Source organism: Hyla sarda, chromosome 10 (genome assembly GCF_029499605.1).
Source record: "Hyla sarda isolate aHylSar1 chromosome 10, aHylSar1.hap1, whole genome shotgun sequence".
Classification (NCBI taxonomy): domain Eukaryota; kingdom Metazoa; phylum Chordata; class Amphibia; order Anura; family Hylidae; genus Hyla; species Hyla sarda.
Window position 1 is genome coordinate 104,887,917 of NC_079198.1, and position 20,000 is coordinate 104,907,916.

A 20,000-nucleotide genomic window follows, 5' to 3' on the forward strand; every position below is an offset into this window, starting at 1 on the left:
GGCAAACTTTAAACAACACTTTTTATGGATATCTTTAAGAAATGGCTTTCTTCTTGCCACTCTTCCATAAAGGCCAGATTTGTGCAGTAAATGACTGATTGTTGTCCTATGGACAGAGTCTCCCACCTCAGCTGTAGATCTCTGCAGTTCATCCAGAGTGATCATGGGCCTCTTGGCTGCATCTCTAATCAGTCTTCTCCTTGTATGAGCTGAAAGTTTAGAGGGACGGCCAGGTCTTCGTAGATTTGCAGTGGTCTGATACTCCTTCCATTTAAATATTACCGCTTGCACAGTACTCCTTGGGATGTTTAAAGCTTGGGAAATCTTTCTGCATCCAAATCCGGCTTTAAACTTCTCCACAACAGTATCTCGGACCTGCCTGGTGTGTTCCTTGTTCTTCATGATACTCTCTGCGCTTTAAAAAGACCTCTGAGACTATCACAGTGCAGGTGCATTTATACAGAGACTTGATTACACACAGGTGGATTCTTTCATCATCATTAGTCATTTAGGTCAACATTGGATCATTCAGAGATCCTCACTGAACTTCTGGAGAGAGTTTGCTGCACTGAAAGTAAAGGGGCTGAATAATTTTGCACGCCCAATTTTTCAGTTTTTTATTTGTTAACAAAGTTTGAAATATCCAATAAATTTCATTCCACTTCATGATTGTGTCCCACTTGTTGATTCTTCACAAAAAATTACAGTTTCATATCTAAGTTTTAAGCCTGAATTGTGGCAAAAGGTCGTAAAGTTCAAGGGGGGCGATTACTTTCACTATGCACTGTGTGTGTGTGTGTGTATACACATATGTGTGTGTGTATATACATATATGTGTGTGTGTGTGTGTGTGTGTGTGTATATACATATATGTGTGTGTGTGTGTGTGTATATACATATATGTGTGTGTGTGTGTGTGTATATACATATATGTGTGTGTGTGTGTGTGTATATACATATATATGTGTGTGTGTATATACATATATATATATGTGTGTGTGTATATACATATATGTGTGTGTGTGTATATATACATATATGTGTGTGTGTGTGTATGTGTATATATATGTGTGTGTATGTGTGTGTGTATGTGTATGTGTATATATATATGTGTGTGTGTATGTGTATGTGTATATATATATGTGTGTGTGTATGTGTATATATATGTGTGTGTATTTTATATATATATATATATATATATATATATATATATATATATATATATATATATATATATATATACACACACACACAAAAAAAAGTTTGAACTGCAACATACACATCATTCATATATAGACTAGGACATGTGAAAGGACAGACCTGAGCAAACGTGGTACGGAAAAGTAATAGAAAGTATCCTGCACTGACCGCTAAGTAGGTGACTCGAAGCGCCTATATGGAGGGTATCAGAGGACCAGGTCTGCAGACTTGCATGGGTGCTCCAGAAGAAGCGTACCTTACACAAAACCACTGTCAGTCGCCTCTGAGCACCCAAGCAAGTCTGCAGACCTGGACACATATTTGAGGCTGGACATGTTTTGGGTCGACAGAGCGTGCCTAGATGTTCTGGACGGATCTACCATAGATACCATCAAATGGTCTGATCACGCAGCTATTATACTCTCTTTGCGAGAGACCTTTTCCCCTACTCCTCCTTATGTCTGGAGAGCGAGTCCTTTTCTGATGTCGCACCCAAAACATGCCCAGTCTTTCCGTACGGATCTCTCCCAATTCTTCCTGGCTAATTCCACCTGAGACACTGACCCGGCTACCTTATGGAATTGTCATAAGGCCTACACAAGAGGATTTTTCATAAAATATGGTGCCATTTGCAAGAAACAAAGGGATAAGCAGCTCACTGACATCCTGACAAAACTAAAATCTTTAGAATCCCTCAACAGGATTAATCCCTCTCCTGCCACATCTTCCCAGTTGCTGTCCGTTCCCCAAGACCTCAGAAGTTTAATGATTTTCACTTATGAAAAAAAACCTTAGACGTGTGAAGGCACAATACTACTCCCAAAATGACAAAGCAGGGCGCACTCCTGGCTCGTCGTTTAAAGGCCCGCAATCGCTCATGCCCGTAATCAAATTGCCCAGCTCGTTCACCCCACCTCAGGTCGCACTCTATCCTTTCAAGCTTTTTACTCTTCTCTGTACAACTTGTCCCACACTGTCCCAGACCCTCCTAATCTATATGCTTCTATCCTCTCATTTCTCCACCTTTCCCGCCTCACTGAAGACCAACTTCCCTCATTGAATAGCGCTATTACTACTGATGAAATTAAGAAAGTGGTTAATTCTATTCCTTCACAGAAAGCTCCCGGCCCTGATGGATTCATCAATCTCTATTATAAAACCTACATGGACTTATTGCTCCCCCATCTACACAATTTCTTTAACTAAGCGATTTCTAGGGGCTCCTTTCCCAAGGAGAATCTTCAGACCTTGATTGTCACCCTGCCTAAACCAGGCAAATCTCATTCGGTCCCTCAGAATTTCAGACAGATTTCGTTACTGAATCAGGACCTGAAGATTTTCGCAAAATTGATAGCATCTATGATATCCAGAATACTACCAACTCTAATTAACCTTGACCAAGCTGGCTTTGTCCCGGGCCGTCAAGCCTCAGACAATACCCGGCGACTCCTTCACGTCCTACATCATCTTGAATTACATTTCACCCATGCCTTGGTCTTGGCCCTTGATGCCGAGAAGGCGTTTGATAGGCTTCGCTGGTCGTACGCCTTCTCGGCCCTCCAACAACTGGGTTTCGGAGGCAATATTTTTACTGCAATTACCTCGCCGTCTGCTAAGGTTTTTGCCAATGGCACCCTCTCAGAGGAATTTGAAATTAGTAACGGCACCAGGCAGGGGTGCCCCCTATCCCCTCTCATCTTTATCCTCTGCTTAGAGCCATTGGCGCAGGCTCTTAGACTGGGGGGAAAACATTTCGGGAGTTTCTATCGCAGGGAGACAACATTTAATCTCTCTCTATGCTGATTACATTCTGTCGCTCGCCGATCCCTCGGTCTCACTGCCTGCTGCCATGGACACTATTCAGTGTTTTGGCTCCATTTCATATTACCACCTAAATGCCTCTAAAACACAAGCCCTTCCCCTGAATCTTAACTCCAACCTAATTGCTTCTCTTAAAACTTCTCATCCTTTTGACTGGCAATCCTCTAGCCTCAAATATTTGGGCATCAATCAGACCTTCCCCCACAAGCAGCTGTACACCAGTAACTACAAACCCTTTCTTCAATCCATTAGCTTGGAAGCAAAAAGACTAAAATCTATTGATGTGTGGTCGACTGGCAGAGTGGCTGCCTTTAAAATGTTCCTTCAACGCTTTTTATATCTCTTTCGGACTCTTCCCATCTCTGTCTCCATTTCTTTTTTTTCTCTAAAGCTCAATCCCTCCTTTCCAATTTTGTATGGGCTGGGAACCGACCTAGACCGGTCGCTTCCATTCTGACCAAGCCTTGGGACCTGGGGGGGGGGGGCTAGGTGCCCCTGATTTAATATGTTATTACATACCCACCATAGTGGGCATGTTGCGGGGATGGCACAAAGGGGACCTCACTATTCCCTAGGTTAATAGAAATAAAAGACAAAAAGAAAAACCACACAGGCGCCTAGTGCGTTATCCCAAGATAGCAGTAAAAAAATGGAAATAATGGTTAGTATTGTGCTCACCTTGAGCGTAATGAATATGCGCATATTACCCCGAAGCAAGGGGTACAAACGAGAAGGGGTATCCGAGGGGTGCTGCGAAGCCGTAGGGAGGTGGACGCCAGTGCAGGAATGTCCACAGTGCATGCAGTCAGATAGGTAGAAAATCCCTCTTTAGGCGCTGCTTTTCCCAATGGATACACTCGAGTCAGGTAGTCAATTTAAAGATGAATTTTATTTAAACCAATGACGGGTTTCGGGTAATAACCCTTCCTCAGACACCAATCTGAGGAAGGGTTATTGCCCAAAACGAGTCATTGGTTTAAATAAAATTTATCTTTCAATCGACTACCTGACTCGAGTGTATCCATTGGGAAAAGCAGCGCCTAAAGAGGGATTTTCTACCTATCTGACTACTATTCCCTAGGTTCACATTGAAAACTCCTTGGCTTCTCCACACTTACAGATATTCTACTTTTGCCATACTGGTCATCCCCAACCCCATAATAGCTGCCTCTTATAAGATATGGATGGAGAACTTATCTATGGTGGATTCTCCTGTCTCTACTGACAGATCTCTTATACCTCTGACCTTAATCCAAGGCTTGATCCCCAACCTATCCTTGGAATCCTGGTTTGCCAAAGGCCTCACACATTTACAACAATTATACTCCTCTGGTGTACTCCCATTCTCCTCTTTACACCTCTCCTTTTCTATTCCACATACAGACTTCTATAAATATTTGCAAATAAGTAACTTCCTTTCACACACCCCACTATCTATGGTCCAAATTCACAAACCATCTCTAGCCTTTCTCTCTAGCTACTTAAAAGGTCTGAGTCTGCTCTACTCTTCTGCATCCCATAACTCTCACCCTTTCCGATCTTGGGAAAACGAGTTGGGCAGAAAAAAAATCTCTGAATCTCAATCTCGCACTCCCTTTAAATACACACGTAAAGCCTTCCTCTGCGTCTCCCACATTGAATCTGCTATAAAATCTACCCTGCGGTGGTATTACACCCCAGATAGTTTCTCCAAAATTTACACTGATGTTTCGGGGTGTTGCTGGCACGGATGTGGACAGAGGGGCACCCTGTTACATGTTCTGTGGGAATGTCCTTTTATTGTCCCATACTGGTCCTCAAGTGTTGAATGACAAACTTAACTCCTACTATACGTGGTCTCCACAACAAATGTTACTGTTTATTGATCTTACGCACATTCCCGCATCAGCCAGGGACCTAGTATGTCATTTTGATTATAGAGAAAATTGCTCTCACTAGCCTCTGGAAAACATCCACTATACCTACCATAGATGCGGTACTTAATAAAATCAACACTACCTTTATGTACGAACGTATTATTTCATATGGTTCTGGGTCTTAGGCTAAATTTGTCAACAGATGGAAACTGTGGTCCTCTTCCAAATATCATGTTCGTCCACTGCTTGCTTTTTGTACAATATTATAAAACATTCTTCAATAAAAAACTATTGAACCAGAAACCAAGAAAATTATTTGTGCAGCCTTTGGGCTGTCGGGGCATGCTGGGAATTGTAGTATTGCAACAGCTGGAGGCACCCACAAAAATCTGCAGTGTAGCACAGCATTTGTGGCATTTTTCTAAAATACTGGTTGTTTTCCTCCACCCCCCCCCCCCCCCCATTACAAATAATATGATTTTTTCCTCAAATGACTTAAAGGAGTACTCCGGAATAGGAAAATTATCATCCATACTGCCGGCAGTAAAAAAAATAAAAATAAACCAGTGCATCCCTTCCTTCGCTCCCCCGGTTCCTCTGGTAATTGGCTCCGGTCTCCCCTGCGATCCTCTTCCTGGTTGCCCGTGGTCGGCGAGTTATACTGCACTCAGCCAATCACCGGCCGGAGTGAAGTCCCGACTCGGCCGGCGATAAGTTGAGCGGCAGTGTGAGAAAACTTCAAGACACAAAATTCTTCACTACACCGACACCGGCTGCCGGGGCTGAAAAGGTCACACTGCCGCTCAGCCTATCGCTGGCCAAGTCGGGACTTCGCTGCGGCTGGTGATTGGCTGAGTGCAGTATGACTAGTCGACCAACGGCAACAAGGAAGAGGATCGCGGAGGAGACTGGAGCCGGTTACCGGAGGCCCCGGGGGAGCGAAGGAAGGTATGTACCTTTCCTTCTAACCAACCTATGCATGTCTCAATATCATTCATTAGCTATATACAGCAGATTTCCTCTTTCAGCTGTCACTTACATGCAGGAAGTGTGAGGAAAAAATCATCCAGCCAACTACTGTGTCTTGACAGGATGGTGGACGCTAGGTCAGTGAGGGTTTACACAGAGACAAGCACCACGTGATTCCTGGCGCCACAGACCCCCCCCCCCCCCCTCTTCTTTTCTGTCTGACCACAGTGCTCTCTGCTGACACCCCTGTCAGTGTCAGGAACTGTCCAGAGCAGGCGAGGTTGGCTATGGGGATTTGCTTCTAATCTGCACAGTTCGTGACATAGGATAGAGGTGTCAGCAGAGAGCACTGTGGTCAGACAGAAAAGAAATTCACACATTTGTCTGTAGTATACAGCAGCTGATAAGTACTGGAAGGATTAAGATTTTTGTAATAGAAGAAATGTACAAATCTGTTTAACTTTCTGGCAGCAGTTGATCTGAAAACATTTTTTTCTACTTGTTTCCATCAAAGTTCCACTTTAAAGGGTTGTGTAATACTCACAGCAGCAGTTACTTTGTCCCAGTCTGATATAAAGGCCCGGAACCCTTCTCCAAACACCGTCCCTGCCGTCCTATAGGAAAAAGCATTGAGTCACGTAACGGATAAGCACAGAGATAAAGATATCATCATCTTCACCAAGACTTCACCTACTTGATGGATTCTAGAACAGTTTGCCGATGTTCTGCGGCTTTCAGGCGAATCTGTTCCCGGATGATGTCGGCGTTTTCCCGCTCCACCTTGGCCCGTGCCCGCGCTTCTGCCTCTATCCGCAGCATTTCATTCTTATGCCGTAATTCCATCTCATGCTCGATTGTAGCTGAACAAAGATCACAAGGCATGTCAATGGCGAGTTATAAACATGGTTGAATAACAAGAATCTATTTTATTGATCGTAGACTAGGACAAGGCTATGCAAGGAAGTATTAGGGCCCATTCACACCACAGGTTTCAGAGTGGAATTCTACCTGAAAAACAAGGTGCAGCAGCCTCCCATTGTTCTTGATAGCATTCTGCTACAGCGCTCACTACGGAATCTCCTGACCCCAGACTCCGCCAAAAGAATGATGCTCAGCATTTATCATTGTAGGTGTAAGTGAAGCATTTATCATTGTAGGTGTAAGTGAAGCATTTATCATTGTAGGTGTAAGTGAAGCATTTCTCCACCTTTTTGTGTGCTGGTAATGTGTAGGAGCACCACATTTATTAAATGGTCAAAGAGGATTTGATACATTTTGTAAAGGTCACATTATCTGAAATTTCTCTCTTCACATACACCAAAAAGCTAAGCCAAGTCTGGGCTGGTGTCGTTTTAGAGATTTTTCTGTGGCTTTGCGCCTTTTTTGCACCTTTTCATAAAAAGGAGCAGTTCATAAAACCCTTCCATATCTTGTGATTGCCAAAATCAGTGGATTACAACTCAAAATCAGCAGAAATGTGTAAACCAAAAAGGTGCAAAAAGCAGCATATTATATATAACAGTAAGAGACTCCTTGGGGTCCACTCAAGATGTTTTCCAAGCGGAAAAAAAAAGACAATCATGTTCTTTGACCCACTTGCTTCTTTTGGCCTCCATTGGTCCTGTATATGTATGTATGTATGTATGTATGTATGTATGTATGTATGTATATATATATATATATACATATACACACACACACACACATTTTTTTAATTGTATAAAATAGTCTGCTGCGCCATTCTATACAAAGACAGCCTGTAAAGAAAGCATAATGTACAGTATACTTAGATAGAACTATCACAGGGACATGTCAGAAGTTTTGATTGGTCGGGGGTCTCATACCAATAAGGAGAAAGAGCCAGGGAGTAAAGAGATTGTGGAGTGAAGAGCAATGCTGCACACTTCTCCCAGCTAATTTTCCTGATTGGTGGAGGCCCCAGCACTGAGACCCTCACCGATCAAAACTTCTGGCATTTCAAATGTTATTCTAAGTGACAGTGACACTTTAAGCAAGTAGCTAGACAGATCCACAAAAGAGGTGCTGCTTTCCTGTTCTCTAACCCTAGTTAAACTTTGAGTTGTCAATGGTCTGTTTCCAGAACTGCACCTGGGTCCTATTCAGGTAGAGAATTAATAAGGAGAAAAATAAAAAATGCTGATAATACGGGGGCCTTGAAGAGGCCTCTTTACCTTTGCGCATGGCCTCCTGTTTCTGGACAGACTCCTCTTGTTTTCGCAGATTCTCTTCATTCAGTGATTGCTTTACAGATAAAAGGCAGAAAATGGAAGAAACATAAATGGAAGGGAACATATAAAACCTCCTCTATATAGAGCTGGAGGATAGAGGAGAAGTACACGATTGCAGACTACAAAGTGTGTATCTGTATTCTGTGAGCATGAAGACAAAACAGATCTACAGAATAGCTGTGAAAATTATGTTGGTCTTTAATTTTCTTTTTTGTGATATACTGGTAAAATAAAACACTGGTTCTAACATAGGTGGGAAACACAATGCACACTTGCAGTGGAAATTTATAATATATATATATATTTTATTATTATTATTATTATTATTTTTATTATTTGTATTAGGGATCGACCAATATCGTTTTTTTAGGGCCAATACCGATAATCGGTGCAGGTTAGGGCCGATAGCCGATAACTTATACCGATATTTCGGTATAAGTTATCGGCTATTTAACCCCCTGCGACACCGCTGCAGATCATTGATTTAAAGCGGGCGCTTTAAATCAATGATCTGCAGTGGCTTTTGCGGGGCCATAGGCCGCTGCCGCCACCACCCGCTTCTCTCCCCCTACCTGTCAGGGTGGTCCGGGCCATCCATCCTTCCTTCCTGTAGTGTCCGGGGGCGTTCCGGGTGAAGAGTGAACCGGTCCGGGCTGTCCTTCTCCAGCGGTCATCTTCTCCACTCCGGGAAGGCTCCGGCCTAGTACGCTGCATAGACGCCCGTGCGCAGCGACGCACCTGACGTCACGGCATCTATGCAGCATACTAGGCCGGAGCCTTCCCGGAGTGGAGAAGATGACCGCTGGAGAAGGACAGCCCGGACCGGTTCACTCTTCACCCGGAACGCCCCCGGACACTACAGGAGGGAAGGATGGATGGCCCGGACCACCCCCATTACGGGTAAGTTTAATTTTTTTATTGACTCGGAGGGTGGGGGAGGGGCCCGACCGGTATAGCGGTATGGGCAAAAATCCATACCGGTATACCGCCCAGAATCACGGTGGGGGGTGCGACGCGGTGCGGGGCATTATCGGCAAGGTAATTGCCGATACCGATAATGCCCAAAACCGTGATTATCGGCCTATAATATCGGCCATACCGATAATCGGTCGATCCCTAATTTGTATTATTATTATTATTATTATATTTTTTATCAAAATCAATGCAGCACTACTTAGCCAAAGATGTGTGGTGCCAGCGCACCGACCAGATCACAGTCCGTGCAATAGAAGAAAACTGGCACAGCACACCAAAAAATAGTAGAAAATGTGGTAAATGTATTCCTTCATGTCAAACAAAAGCGACATTTCAGCTCCTCAATGGAGCTTTTTTTCAAGCATGCTTGAAAAAAGCTCCATTGAGGAACTGAAACGTCGCTTTTGTTTGACATGAAGGAATACATTTACCACATTTTCTATATATACACACACACACACACATACACATACATACATATCTACATGGGGGGAGATTTATCAAAACCTGTGTGGAGGAAGAGCGATGTAGTTGCTCATAGCAACCACATTGCTTCTTTAATTTTTAAAGTGGCCTGTGAAAATTGAAAGAAGCAATCTGATTGGTTGCCGTGGGCAACTCCGCCATTTTTCCTTTACGCTGGTTTTGATAAATCTCCCCCATACAGTACAATAATTTTCAGCAGAATTCAATCAGGTGACCATGTGATGCTCTAGAGATGTAACAGGCTGCAGTGGCCCCTAGTGGCCACAAGGGAAAAGTACTGCAGATTATAAAAGATAGCCTCTAAATGGCACCAGCATCACTGTTTACTTTTTATTACCTTTATTTTCCTTCTCATAGGTCTAGGGGGCCCAGGATACGCCCCCAAACAGAAGAGACCTTCTAGATTCCTATAGGTTGGGCATGCAGATGACAGCCATAGCCAGCCTACACTACACATTGGCAGTTATTGAGCAGAGGATAAACCTAAATACTATCCTCCGGTGTCCTCTCCCAGGTGAGGCAGTCTACTGAGAGGGCAGGACAGTTATTTTTTGTGTTTTTGTAGTGACCCTTAGAGGTCTGGATGCATGATGAAGTGGTCATAAATTGCTCTGGTGTGCAGCAGCTCAATATCTAAAGTTGGCCATACTGTTTAGATCAGTGCTTCCCAGCCAGTGTGCCTCCAGCTGTTGCAAAACTACAACTCCCAGCATGCCTGGACAGCCAAAGGCTGTCCAGGCATGCTGGGAGTTGTAGTTTTGCAACAGCTGGAGGCACACTGGCTGGGAAACACCGATCTAGATAGCTGTGAGCCGAGCAGCCACTTAAACCTGCCCTACTCACATACAGTGTTCTAAATGAAGAGTGTGGGGTGAGCTGCTGCCAGGCATCTCAGCTTATCTCCTTTACATTAAATTTAAAAGGTGTAAAATTGAAAAAATTCACCCCCCTCCCCCCCCCCCAATCGATCCTTTAAAAATCTACTTTTCTCGTTCGGCTCCATTGGGGGACAGAGAGACCGTGGTACGTACCAAAGCAGTCCCCGCGGAGGGAAAAAAAAAACCCAAGTAACTCAGGTGGAAGGCTGGACCACAGCTGCCTGCAACACCTTGCGACCCAAACCAGCGTCAGCAGATGCAAAGGTATGCGCCTAATAAAATGTTATAAATGTGTGCAAGGACGACCAGGTGTCCACCGTACAGATCTTCAAACCCTATTGCGGAGAGCCCAGGAGGCCCCGGTGGACGAGTGGAATGAGCCGAGACCCGGAAAGGAAGCTTACCGCTGCTTCCGAGATGGCAGAACGGATCCACCGTGAAATGGTCGCCTTCGAAGCAGGAAGTCCCTTCCAACGACCTCAGTAAGCACAAAGAAAGAGTCACACTGGCGAAAGGAAGAAGTGACTGAAAGGTAAATCTGAACGGCCTGTACCACGTCAAGGCCATGAAGCAACAGTTCCCTGAAATGGGACGGAGCTGGACAAAAGGACGGAAGAACAATATCCTCATTTAGGTGAAAGACGGAGACCACCTTAGGCAAAAAGGATGGGACCGGACGGAAAACAACCTTGTCCTGGTGTAAAACCAGGTAGAGAGAACGGCAGGCGAGAGCCACCAGTTCCGAAACTCTCCTAAGAAGTGACCGCAATGAGAAAGGCCATCTTCCAGGAAAGGAGTGGTGGGAGGGAGAACACAACCGGAGAGAAGGAGTGAGGATCACACCAACCAAAGTAGGAACGCCAAGTACGGTGATAAATCTTTGCAGAGGAAGGCTTGCGCGCTTTGATCATAGTGCAGATCACTTGGGGAGAGAACCCCCTGGCCCTCAGAACCGCGGTCTCAACCACCACGCCGTCAAATGCAGCGACAGTAAATTGGGGTGGCAAAGGGAACGCAAAGTTTGGGACGAACTGGGAGGCGCAGAGGCACGTTGTCCACTAGTCGAACCACATCTGGTGGGGATCCCCTACGCTTTGAGCTTCCTCAGGACCCTGGGAAGGAGAGGAAGAGGAGAGAAGAGATAGGAGAGGGCGAAGTGCGACCAGGTGATCACTAGGGAGTCTATGGCTAGGGCCAGGGGATCCCAGGACTTTGCGACAAAGCAAAGAACTTTCTGGGTTGTGGGGGGGGGGGGGGGGGCTGGGAACGCAAAGTGGTCCACTTCCGGAGTACCCCAGAGGTTGCAGATCTCCGCAAACACCTCTGGATGAAGAGACCATTCGCCAGGGTCAGCAGAGGAGCAACTGAGGAAGTCCGCATCCCAATTTTCCGCTCCCGGAATGTGAATCGCCAAGATGGAGGGAACTGAATTCCGCCCAGAGAAAGATCCTGGAGACATCTGCCATCGCTGTGGGGTTGCGAGTGCCTCTCTGGCGATTGACATATGTCACAGCCATGGATTTGACCAAAGTTCCAGGATGTTGATGGGGAGGAGGGCTTCCTGGGAGGACCAACGGCCTTGGACTGTCCGATCCCGGAAAACTCCCCCATAACCGCTGAGATTGGCATCTGTTGGGAGGACCTACCAGTGGAGGGACAGAAAGGATCGCCCCTGTCGAAGAAGAGGGGACCGGAGCCACCACAGGAGGGACCAGCGAGTCCTGGGAGGAAGAATGATCCTGTGATCAAGGGATAGCGGAAACTTGTCCCATCGGGACAGAAGAAAAAGTTGAAGAGGTCGACAATGAAACTGGGCGAAGAGAACAGCTTCCATGGCCGCCACCATCCGACCCAGGACTTCCATGCAGAACCGAATGGAAAATGGAACAGGATGCCAGGGAAGAGAAACTTCCAATGACAGAGCATGGCGCTTGTCCAGCAGAAGCCGAATTAGGGCAGTCGCCGTCTCAAACTGGAGTCTCAAGGAGATTAGAAACTGGGTGGGAATCAGGTTGGACTTGGCCTGATTGACCACCCAGCCAAAACGGGATAAAGTCAGAGACTCTCTTGATTCTGGGTCCTGGTTTGAGCCTTGACCAGGAGGTTGTCCAGGTAGGGGGATCACGGACACACCCCAGGCTTGCAGGACGGCGATCACTGCTGCCAGGACCTTGGTGAAGACCCTTGGGGCCGTGGCCAGGCCTAAAGAAAGGGCCACAAACTGAAAATTGCCCTCTAGAACTTCGAAGCGAAGATAGCGCTGATGTGCCGGAAAAATGGAGATGTAAAGGTAGGCGTCTCTGATATCCACCGAGGAAAGAAACTCCCCTTGATCCATGGATGCCACTACAGAACGGAGAGACTTCATACGGAAATGACGTAGGAGTAGGTGATGGTTGAGGAGCTTCAGATCCAGGATCGGGGGCGGACGGAACCCCCTTTCTTGGGGACGACAAAAAGGTTTGATTAGAACCCCGAAAGACACTCCTTGGGAGGAACTGGGCCGATCACTCGCTGAGTGAGAAGGGTCCAAAGTGCGACCTGAAAAGCTGCCTCCAAGGAAGGAGAGCGAGGAGGGTGGGATCGAAAAAAGCGATCAATTGGAAAGGAAGCAAACTCTATCCGATAGCCGTTGGAAACGACATCTCGGACCTGAGAGTCCTGCACGTGGGCAGACTAAACGTTCCAGAAAAAAAGGACAAACGACCTCCCACCAGAGAAGAACATTCGGGTGGGAGCGTCCCCTCAGGCGGAGGGAGGCTTACGGGTGCCCGACTTGGCCGTAAAACGTACGGAACGGTAATCCGATTTCCAGGAGGGACGGGGCTTGAAGGAAGGAGCCTTCTTATCCTGTGAGTGCACCGGTCTGGACGCCTGACCCGAGCCAAAAGATCGAAAGGACCAAAAGGAGGTTGACTTCCTGCAGGAATCGGTACGGCAAGGCTTATTCTGCGGAAATAAGGAGCTCTTACCTCAAGTAGCCTCAGAGATAATTTCATCCAGGCATTTCCCGAAGAGTCGGGTCCCAGCAAAAGGAAGCTCAGCGCGATATTTCTTGGAAGCGGCATCGGCGTCCCAGGCCTTGAGCCACATGGAGCGACGAAGCGCTACTAGGCTACCTGAGGCAAAAGCCGTACAAAGGGCAGACTGCATAGAATAAATAGTCTCCAGCATCAGAGAGTTTAAGTGCAGGATCCACCAAATGTTCTGAAGGGGCCCCGGACAAAATGCCCTGGCGGAGTTGAGAAGCCCAGACAGAAAGGGCTTTGGATACACAAGCAGAAGCAAAGGCAGGAAACAAAGAAGAACCCGCCGCTTCAAAGGCGAATTTGGCCAGATTTTCAATCCTCTTGTCCGCCGGGTCCTTAAAAGGAGGCCGCATCCTCCAAAAGGTAGAGTAGTCGCTACGGGAAACCGGAGGATCCAGAGCCAGTGGAGATGTCCATTTCGCAATAAGGCCCTGGGCAAAGGGAAAATGCACCTGTACTTTTAGTCCCTTAAACGTTTGTCTGGATGCTTCCATGCTGTTTCTAGTAAGGCGTCAAATTCAGCATGAGAGCTGAAAGCCTTAGGAGAGCGACGGAAGGAAACTTCTGGAGCGGGGTCTGAAGTTACAGGGTCCTCTAGTTGGAAGGTGTCCCTGATGGCAGTGACCAAGTTGTCTACCATGTCGGACTCGGTCCTCTGGATCAGAGGCAGAACCTGACGCCTCATCTTCCAGCTGCTCAGGCAGCCTTAGATGAAGGCGAAGCGGACCTGGCACAGAAGCTGGTGTAGGAAGGAAGGGTTTGGGTTCATGGAGAACTGGGCTGACTTCGCTGTCGGTTACCGGCTCTACCGTAGGGACGGGCTGCACCTCAATGGGGAGGGTGCAGCTTTGCTTGGGGAGAAGATGGCTAGAAGGGTGGAGGAGTGTTTAAACTAGGGACTTGGGGGGAGGGAACCTACAGCAAAGAGGGGGAAGATAGTGTAGATAGAGAGGTGGGAATTATAAATGTACCTGGGGGTGGAGCGGAGGGAGGGGTTAGAATAGTTAATAGGAATAGGCTTCATAGGAAAATAAAACTTACACCCTTGAATCCCATTAACCCCAATAACATAAAGGATGGAAATGTAAAGTGTATGTTCACAAATGCCAGAAGCCTAGCAAATAAAATGGGGGAGCTTGAGGCCTTGATACTGGAGGAACATATTGATATAGTTGGGGTCACTGAGACATGGCTGGACTCCTCGCATGACTGGGCTGTCAATCTGCAGGGGTTTACATTGTTTCGCAAGGATAGAATGAACAGAAAAGGTGGTGGAGTCTGTCTGTATGTAAGAAGTGGTATGAAAGTCAGTGTGAACGATGCCATAGTGTGTGATGATTCTGAGGATGTGGAATCATTGTGGGTAGAATTACAAAAGGAGGGAAATACTGAAAAAATAATATTTGGGGTAATCTACAGACCCCCTAATATCACTGAAGAGATAGAAGTTCGGCTTCATAAACAAATAGAGAGGGCCGCCCGGGCAGGTACAGTGGTAATAATGGGAGATTTTAACTATCCAGATATAGATTGGGGTCCGGGGTTGGCTAAAACTACAAAGGGGCGACAATTCCTAAATTTATTGCAGGATAATTTTATGGGCCAGTTTGTGGAGGACCCAACAAGAAGTGATGCCTTGTTGGATCTGATCATTTCCAACAACGCAGAGCTGGTTGGTAATGTAACTGTGCGGGAAAACCTTGGTAATAGCGACCACAATATAGTTACTTTTGACTTAAAATGTAGAAAACAAAGACAGGCGGGGAAGGCAAAAACATATAACTTTAAAAAGGCAAATTTCCCTGGGCTGAGGGCTGCACTACAGGACATAGACTGGGGGGAGGTGTTCTCAAATACTGATACAGAAGGTAAATGGGACATCTTTAAATTAACTCTAAATAACTATACAGCTAAATATATACCAAAGGGGAACAAATATAAACGATTGAAACTAAATCCTACATGGCTGACACATGATGTTAAAAGAGCAATAAACAGCAAAAAAATAGCCTTCAAAAAATACAAATCTGATGGGTCAGCGATAACATTTAAACAGTACAAGGAGCTTAATAAAATCTGTAAAAATGTAATAAAAACAGCAAAAATTCTAAATGAGAGACAGGTGGCCAAAGAAAGCAAAACTAATCCTAAATATTTTTTTAGATATATAAATGCAAAAAAACCAAGGACAGAGCATGTAGGACCCCTTAATAATGATAATGGGGAGGTTGTCACAGGCGATCAAGAGAAGGCGGAGCTACTGAATGGGTTCTTTAGTTCTGTATACACTATGGAAGAAGGAGCTGACATTGGCCAGGTCAGTGCTGGTAACACATCATGTAATGTACTGAACTGGCTTAATGTAGAGATGGTACAAGGTAAGTTAAGTGATATAAATGTAAGCAAATGCCCAGGACCGGATGGACTACACTCAAGAGTTCTTAGAGAGGTAAGTTCAGTAATATCTGTACCCCTGTTCATGATATTTAGAGATTCTCTGGTGTCTGGTATTGTGCCAAGGGACTGGCGCAAGGCGAATGTGGTGCCAATCTTCAAAAAGGGCTCTAGGTCTTCCCCAGGAAACTATAGACCGGTAAGTTTAACGTGCATTGTGGGTAAATTGTTTGAAGGACTTATAAGGGATTACATACAGGAATACATAGGGGATAATTGTATTATAAGTGATAGCCAGCATGGGTTTACTAAGGATAGAAGTTGTCAAACCAATCTAATTTGCTTTTATGAAGAGGTGAGTAGAAGCCTTGACAGAGGAATGGCTGTGGATATAGTGTTTCTGGATTTTGCTAAAGCATTTGATACTGTCCCTCATAGACGTCTGACAGGTAAGTTAAGGTCTTTGGGTTTGGAAATTTTAGTTTGTAACTGGATTGAACACTGGCTCATGGATCGTACCCAGAGAGTGGTGGTCAATGATTCGTACTCTGATTGGTCCCCGGTTATTAGTGGTGTACCCCAAGGTTCAGTCCTGGGACCGCTGTTGTTTAATTTATTTATCAATGATATAGAGGATGGTATTAACAGCTCTGTTTCTATCTTTGCAGATGACACCAAGCTTTGTAGCACGGTACAGTCTATAGAGGATGTGCATAAGTTACAAGATGACTTGGATAGACTAAGTGTCTGGACATCCACTTGGCAAATGAGGTTCAATGTGGATAAATGTAAAGTTATGCATCTGGGTACTAATAACCTGCATGCATCGTATGTCTTAGGGGGGATTAAACTGGCAGAGTCACTGGTAGAGAAGGATCTGGGTGTACTTGTAGATCAAAGACTACAGAATAGCATGCAATGTCAGGCTGCTGCTTCCAAAGCCGGCAGGATATTGTCATGTATCAAAAGAGGCATGGACTCAAGGGACAGGGACATAATACTCCCCCTTTATAAAGCATTGGTACGGCCTCACCTGGAATATGCTGTTCAGTTTTGGTCACCTGTCCATAAAAGGGACACTGCGGAGTTGGAAAGGGTGCAGAGACGCGCGACTAAACTAATATGGGGCTTGGAACATCTTAGCTATGAGGAGCGATTAAAGGAGTTACAATTGTTTAGTCTTGAGAAGAGACGTTTAAGGGGGGATATGATAAACGTATATAAGTATATTAATGGCCCATACAAAAAATATGGAGAAAAACTGTTCCAGGTTAAACCCCCCCAAAGGACGAGGGGGCACTCCCTCCGTCTGGAGAAAAAAAAGTTTAGTCTCAAGGGGCGACACGCCTTCTTTACCGTGAGGACTGTGAATTTATGGAACGGTCTACCTCAGGAACTGGTCACAGCAGGAACAATTAACAGCTTTAAAACAGGATTAGATACATTCCTGGAACAAAATAAGATTAATGCTTATGAAGAAATATAAAATCTCATCCCTTCCCCAATATCGCGCCACACCCCTACCCCTTAATTCCCTGGTTGAACTTGATGGACATGTGTCTTTTTTCGACCGTACTAACTATGTAACTATGTAACTATGTAACTATGTAACTATGTAACTATGTAACAGACCTGGAGAACTAGGACGGTGACCAGGAGAGCGACCTTTAGAACAGGGTTTTTTCCGTGGGGCCAGGGAAGAAGAGCGAGACCTATGAGGAGAACACCTGTCCCGAGTTACGGATTCCAGAGAGGAACCAGAGGAGAACACCCTAGGGCGTAATGATCAGGGGATGGTGAACAAGCCTCTCTGGAAGTCTGTAGTAAGGAAGACCTCTCCAATGCAGTCATCACAGAACAGGAAACCCGCGCCAGGTCGGGGATCGTCAGAGAGGGAGGACACCCATTCCGGGGGGAGGAGCAGAGCCCGCATGTTCCAGCGGAACGACTTCTGATGAAGGACCAGGGGCGCGCAGTGGTGCAGACAGGACAGGTGGGTTCAGCAGAACCACCAGGCATTTTATAGTTTTACAACCCACACAAGCGTAATAAGTGACCAGGGCCGTAGTGACCTGTCTGAGGAGACGGCAGAAGTAAAAGTAAATGCCGGTACTGCGCACGCGGAGCAGCCGCAGGCAAGAAGGGTTGTAAAAATGCCCAGTGAAAAAAGTATTAACCATGTCCTAAGCACCACTGCACATGTCCCCTATGTTCATAATGGCGAGCAGGAACTGCCCTTAGAAAGAATAAAAAGGAGTGGGCACAAAACAGGGGGCTACAGAGGTTGAGAATCCTGAGAAAAGGCTATAAACCTAGGAAAAAGAGAGGTAAGGGGAGGGGGGGGGGGGTAAGGAATACTCACCTTGTCCCGAGAAACTTACCTATTGAAGTCTTCGGCCAGCTATTAGATACCTGCATCCTGCCGGGCTGCGACAGCAAGACGAGCAGGGAAGGTAGGGGGGCCTGGACCAAAGGTACACCCCCAGGTGCTGGCCGGTGGCGAGAAGGGATTGACAGTGCATAACTATGACTGTGCCTCTTCTTCGCAAATGGGGAAACAGTGAGCGCTATGCTCCTGAGCCCCCATCTAAAAAGAGAAATAAAAAGGGAGAGAAAAATCTAAATACATGTCCCTAAACTAAAAAAAATAAGAAAAGGAGAGAACTCCAGACCTGTGTCTGCCTCCTACAGACACTAAGCTAAAAATGATAGCTCGGAGTATATTCTGCTGGGAGGGGATGACTTTCTTTTGTTGCCTAGTATCAGCAGCATATACCCACGGTCTCTGTGTCCCCCAATGGAGCCGAACGAGAAAAGTATATCAATCGCCCTATATTTTTCTGTATACAGGGCTGTATGAGGGCTCAGTTTTTACACTGATCTGTAGTTTATATTCATACTATATTTGCATATATGTGACTTTTTGTTCACTTTATTCTGGGATGGGATCAAAAATCTGCAATTTCTTTTTTTTCCCCATTTACATCAACGACATTCACCATATAGGATCAATAACTTTATATTTTAATAGTTCAAAAATTTGCACACATGGCAATATCAAATATATTTGTTTTATTGTTTTTCCATTTTTGTTTTTTTATTTGTAAAATGGGAATAGGGGGTCATTTAAAATATTTTTTTTTTTTTTTTATAAACTCTCTCTCTATATATCTATATCCCTATATCTATATATACACACACACACACACACATTTTTTTTATCCACAACATTTAAGTTCCCCACAGGGAACTAAATGGCTAGGCATGGCACTGATCAGCAATATCTGAGATCTACTTCTAGAAAACTATTGCTGTAGCTGGCCGTGGAGCAGGTGAGGGGAGCTTTGGAGGCCATCTTGACACCCCTGTCCCCCGCAACCGCGCTACAGATGGTCCGATAAATCACAGTAAGCCCCTGTAAAACTTCAGATGTCATGATCAGTATTGATCATAGCATCTGAAGGATTAAAGGCAGGCATCAGCGTGATCACTGATGTACGCCATTAGCACCAGGCTCCCGTGGTGTATTAGGCAACTCCTGCGCTCACTTCATAGTTCGGATAGGACTCAGGATGTACATGTATGCAGAGTACAGGTACGTTGTGCGTCCTCTAGTAAATAATGGCCTCAACAATACTGGGTGAGCAGATGATATGTAACAACATCCTCTAATCTGCCCTGATACATCAGACACTCCATCTCTATACTCTTGGTTTACTATGACGACTACCGAGGTTGATGACAATGAGAGGCCACGTATGCTGTATACAGTACTTACTTGTTGTCGTAACTGGTCCTCGTACCGCTGTCTTGCTAGTTTGTCTTGATACTGGGCTCTCTACATGACAAAGAGATGGGAGCGAAAATTAACAAAATTGTAAAGCATGAATAAAGACTGAGAATTTAAAGGAAAACACTTGAATTATTTATTTTTAAAAGACTTTCTGCTGCTAAAGCGGTTGTCCTATCTGAATGATCCCTGTCCTAAAGGAGGACTCCGCAACTGAGACCCACAGGGAGAGGCTTTTATTGTAAGGAAAACTGCAAGTGGCTATATAGATTCCTGCCTCAGCGTCTGCACAGCACGCATTGAAAACAGTAAAGCCTTGCATTTAAAGGGGTTCCAGGAGGTTAAACAAATTT

General features: G+C 45.4%; 1 protein-coding gene across 1 annotated transcript in view; it reads right to left on the reverse strand.

The window, feature by feature from the left end:
- The window catches only part of LOC130294451 (ATPase family AAA domain-containing protein 3), a 107,549-nt gene that overhangs the window by 73,513 nt on the left and 14,036 nt on the right, over nucleotides 1–20,000 (reverse strand). The window contains exons 4-7 of the mRNA XM_056544276.1: nucleotides 19,636–19,695; nucleotides 8,039–8,108; nucleotides 6,541–6,706; nucleotides 6,391–6,460 (exon numbers count right to left, since the gene is read on the reverse strand). Coding sequence (XP_056400251.1) covers nucleotides 6,391–6,460; nucleotides 6,541–6,706; nucleotides 8,039–8,108; nucleotides 19,636–19,695 — 366 coding nt within the window. The remainder of the gene's footprint in view (nucleotides 1–6,390; nucleotides 6,461–6,540; nucleotides 6,707–8,038; nucleotides 8,109–19,635; nucleotides 19,696–20,000) is intronic.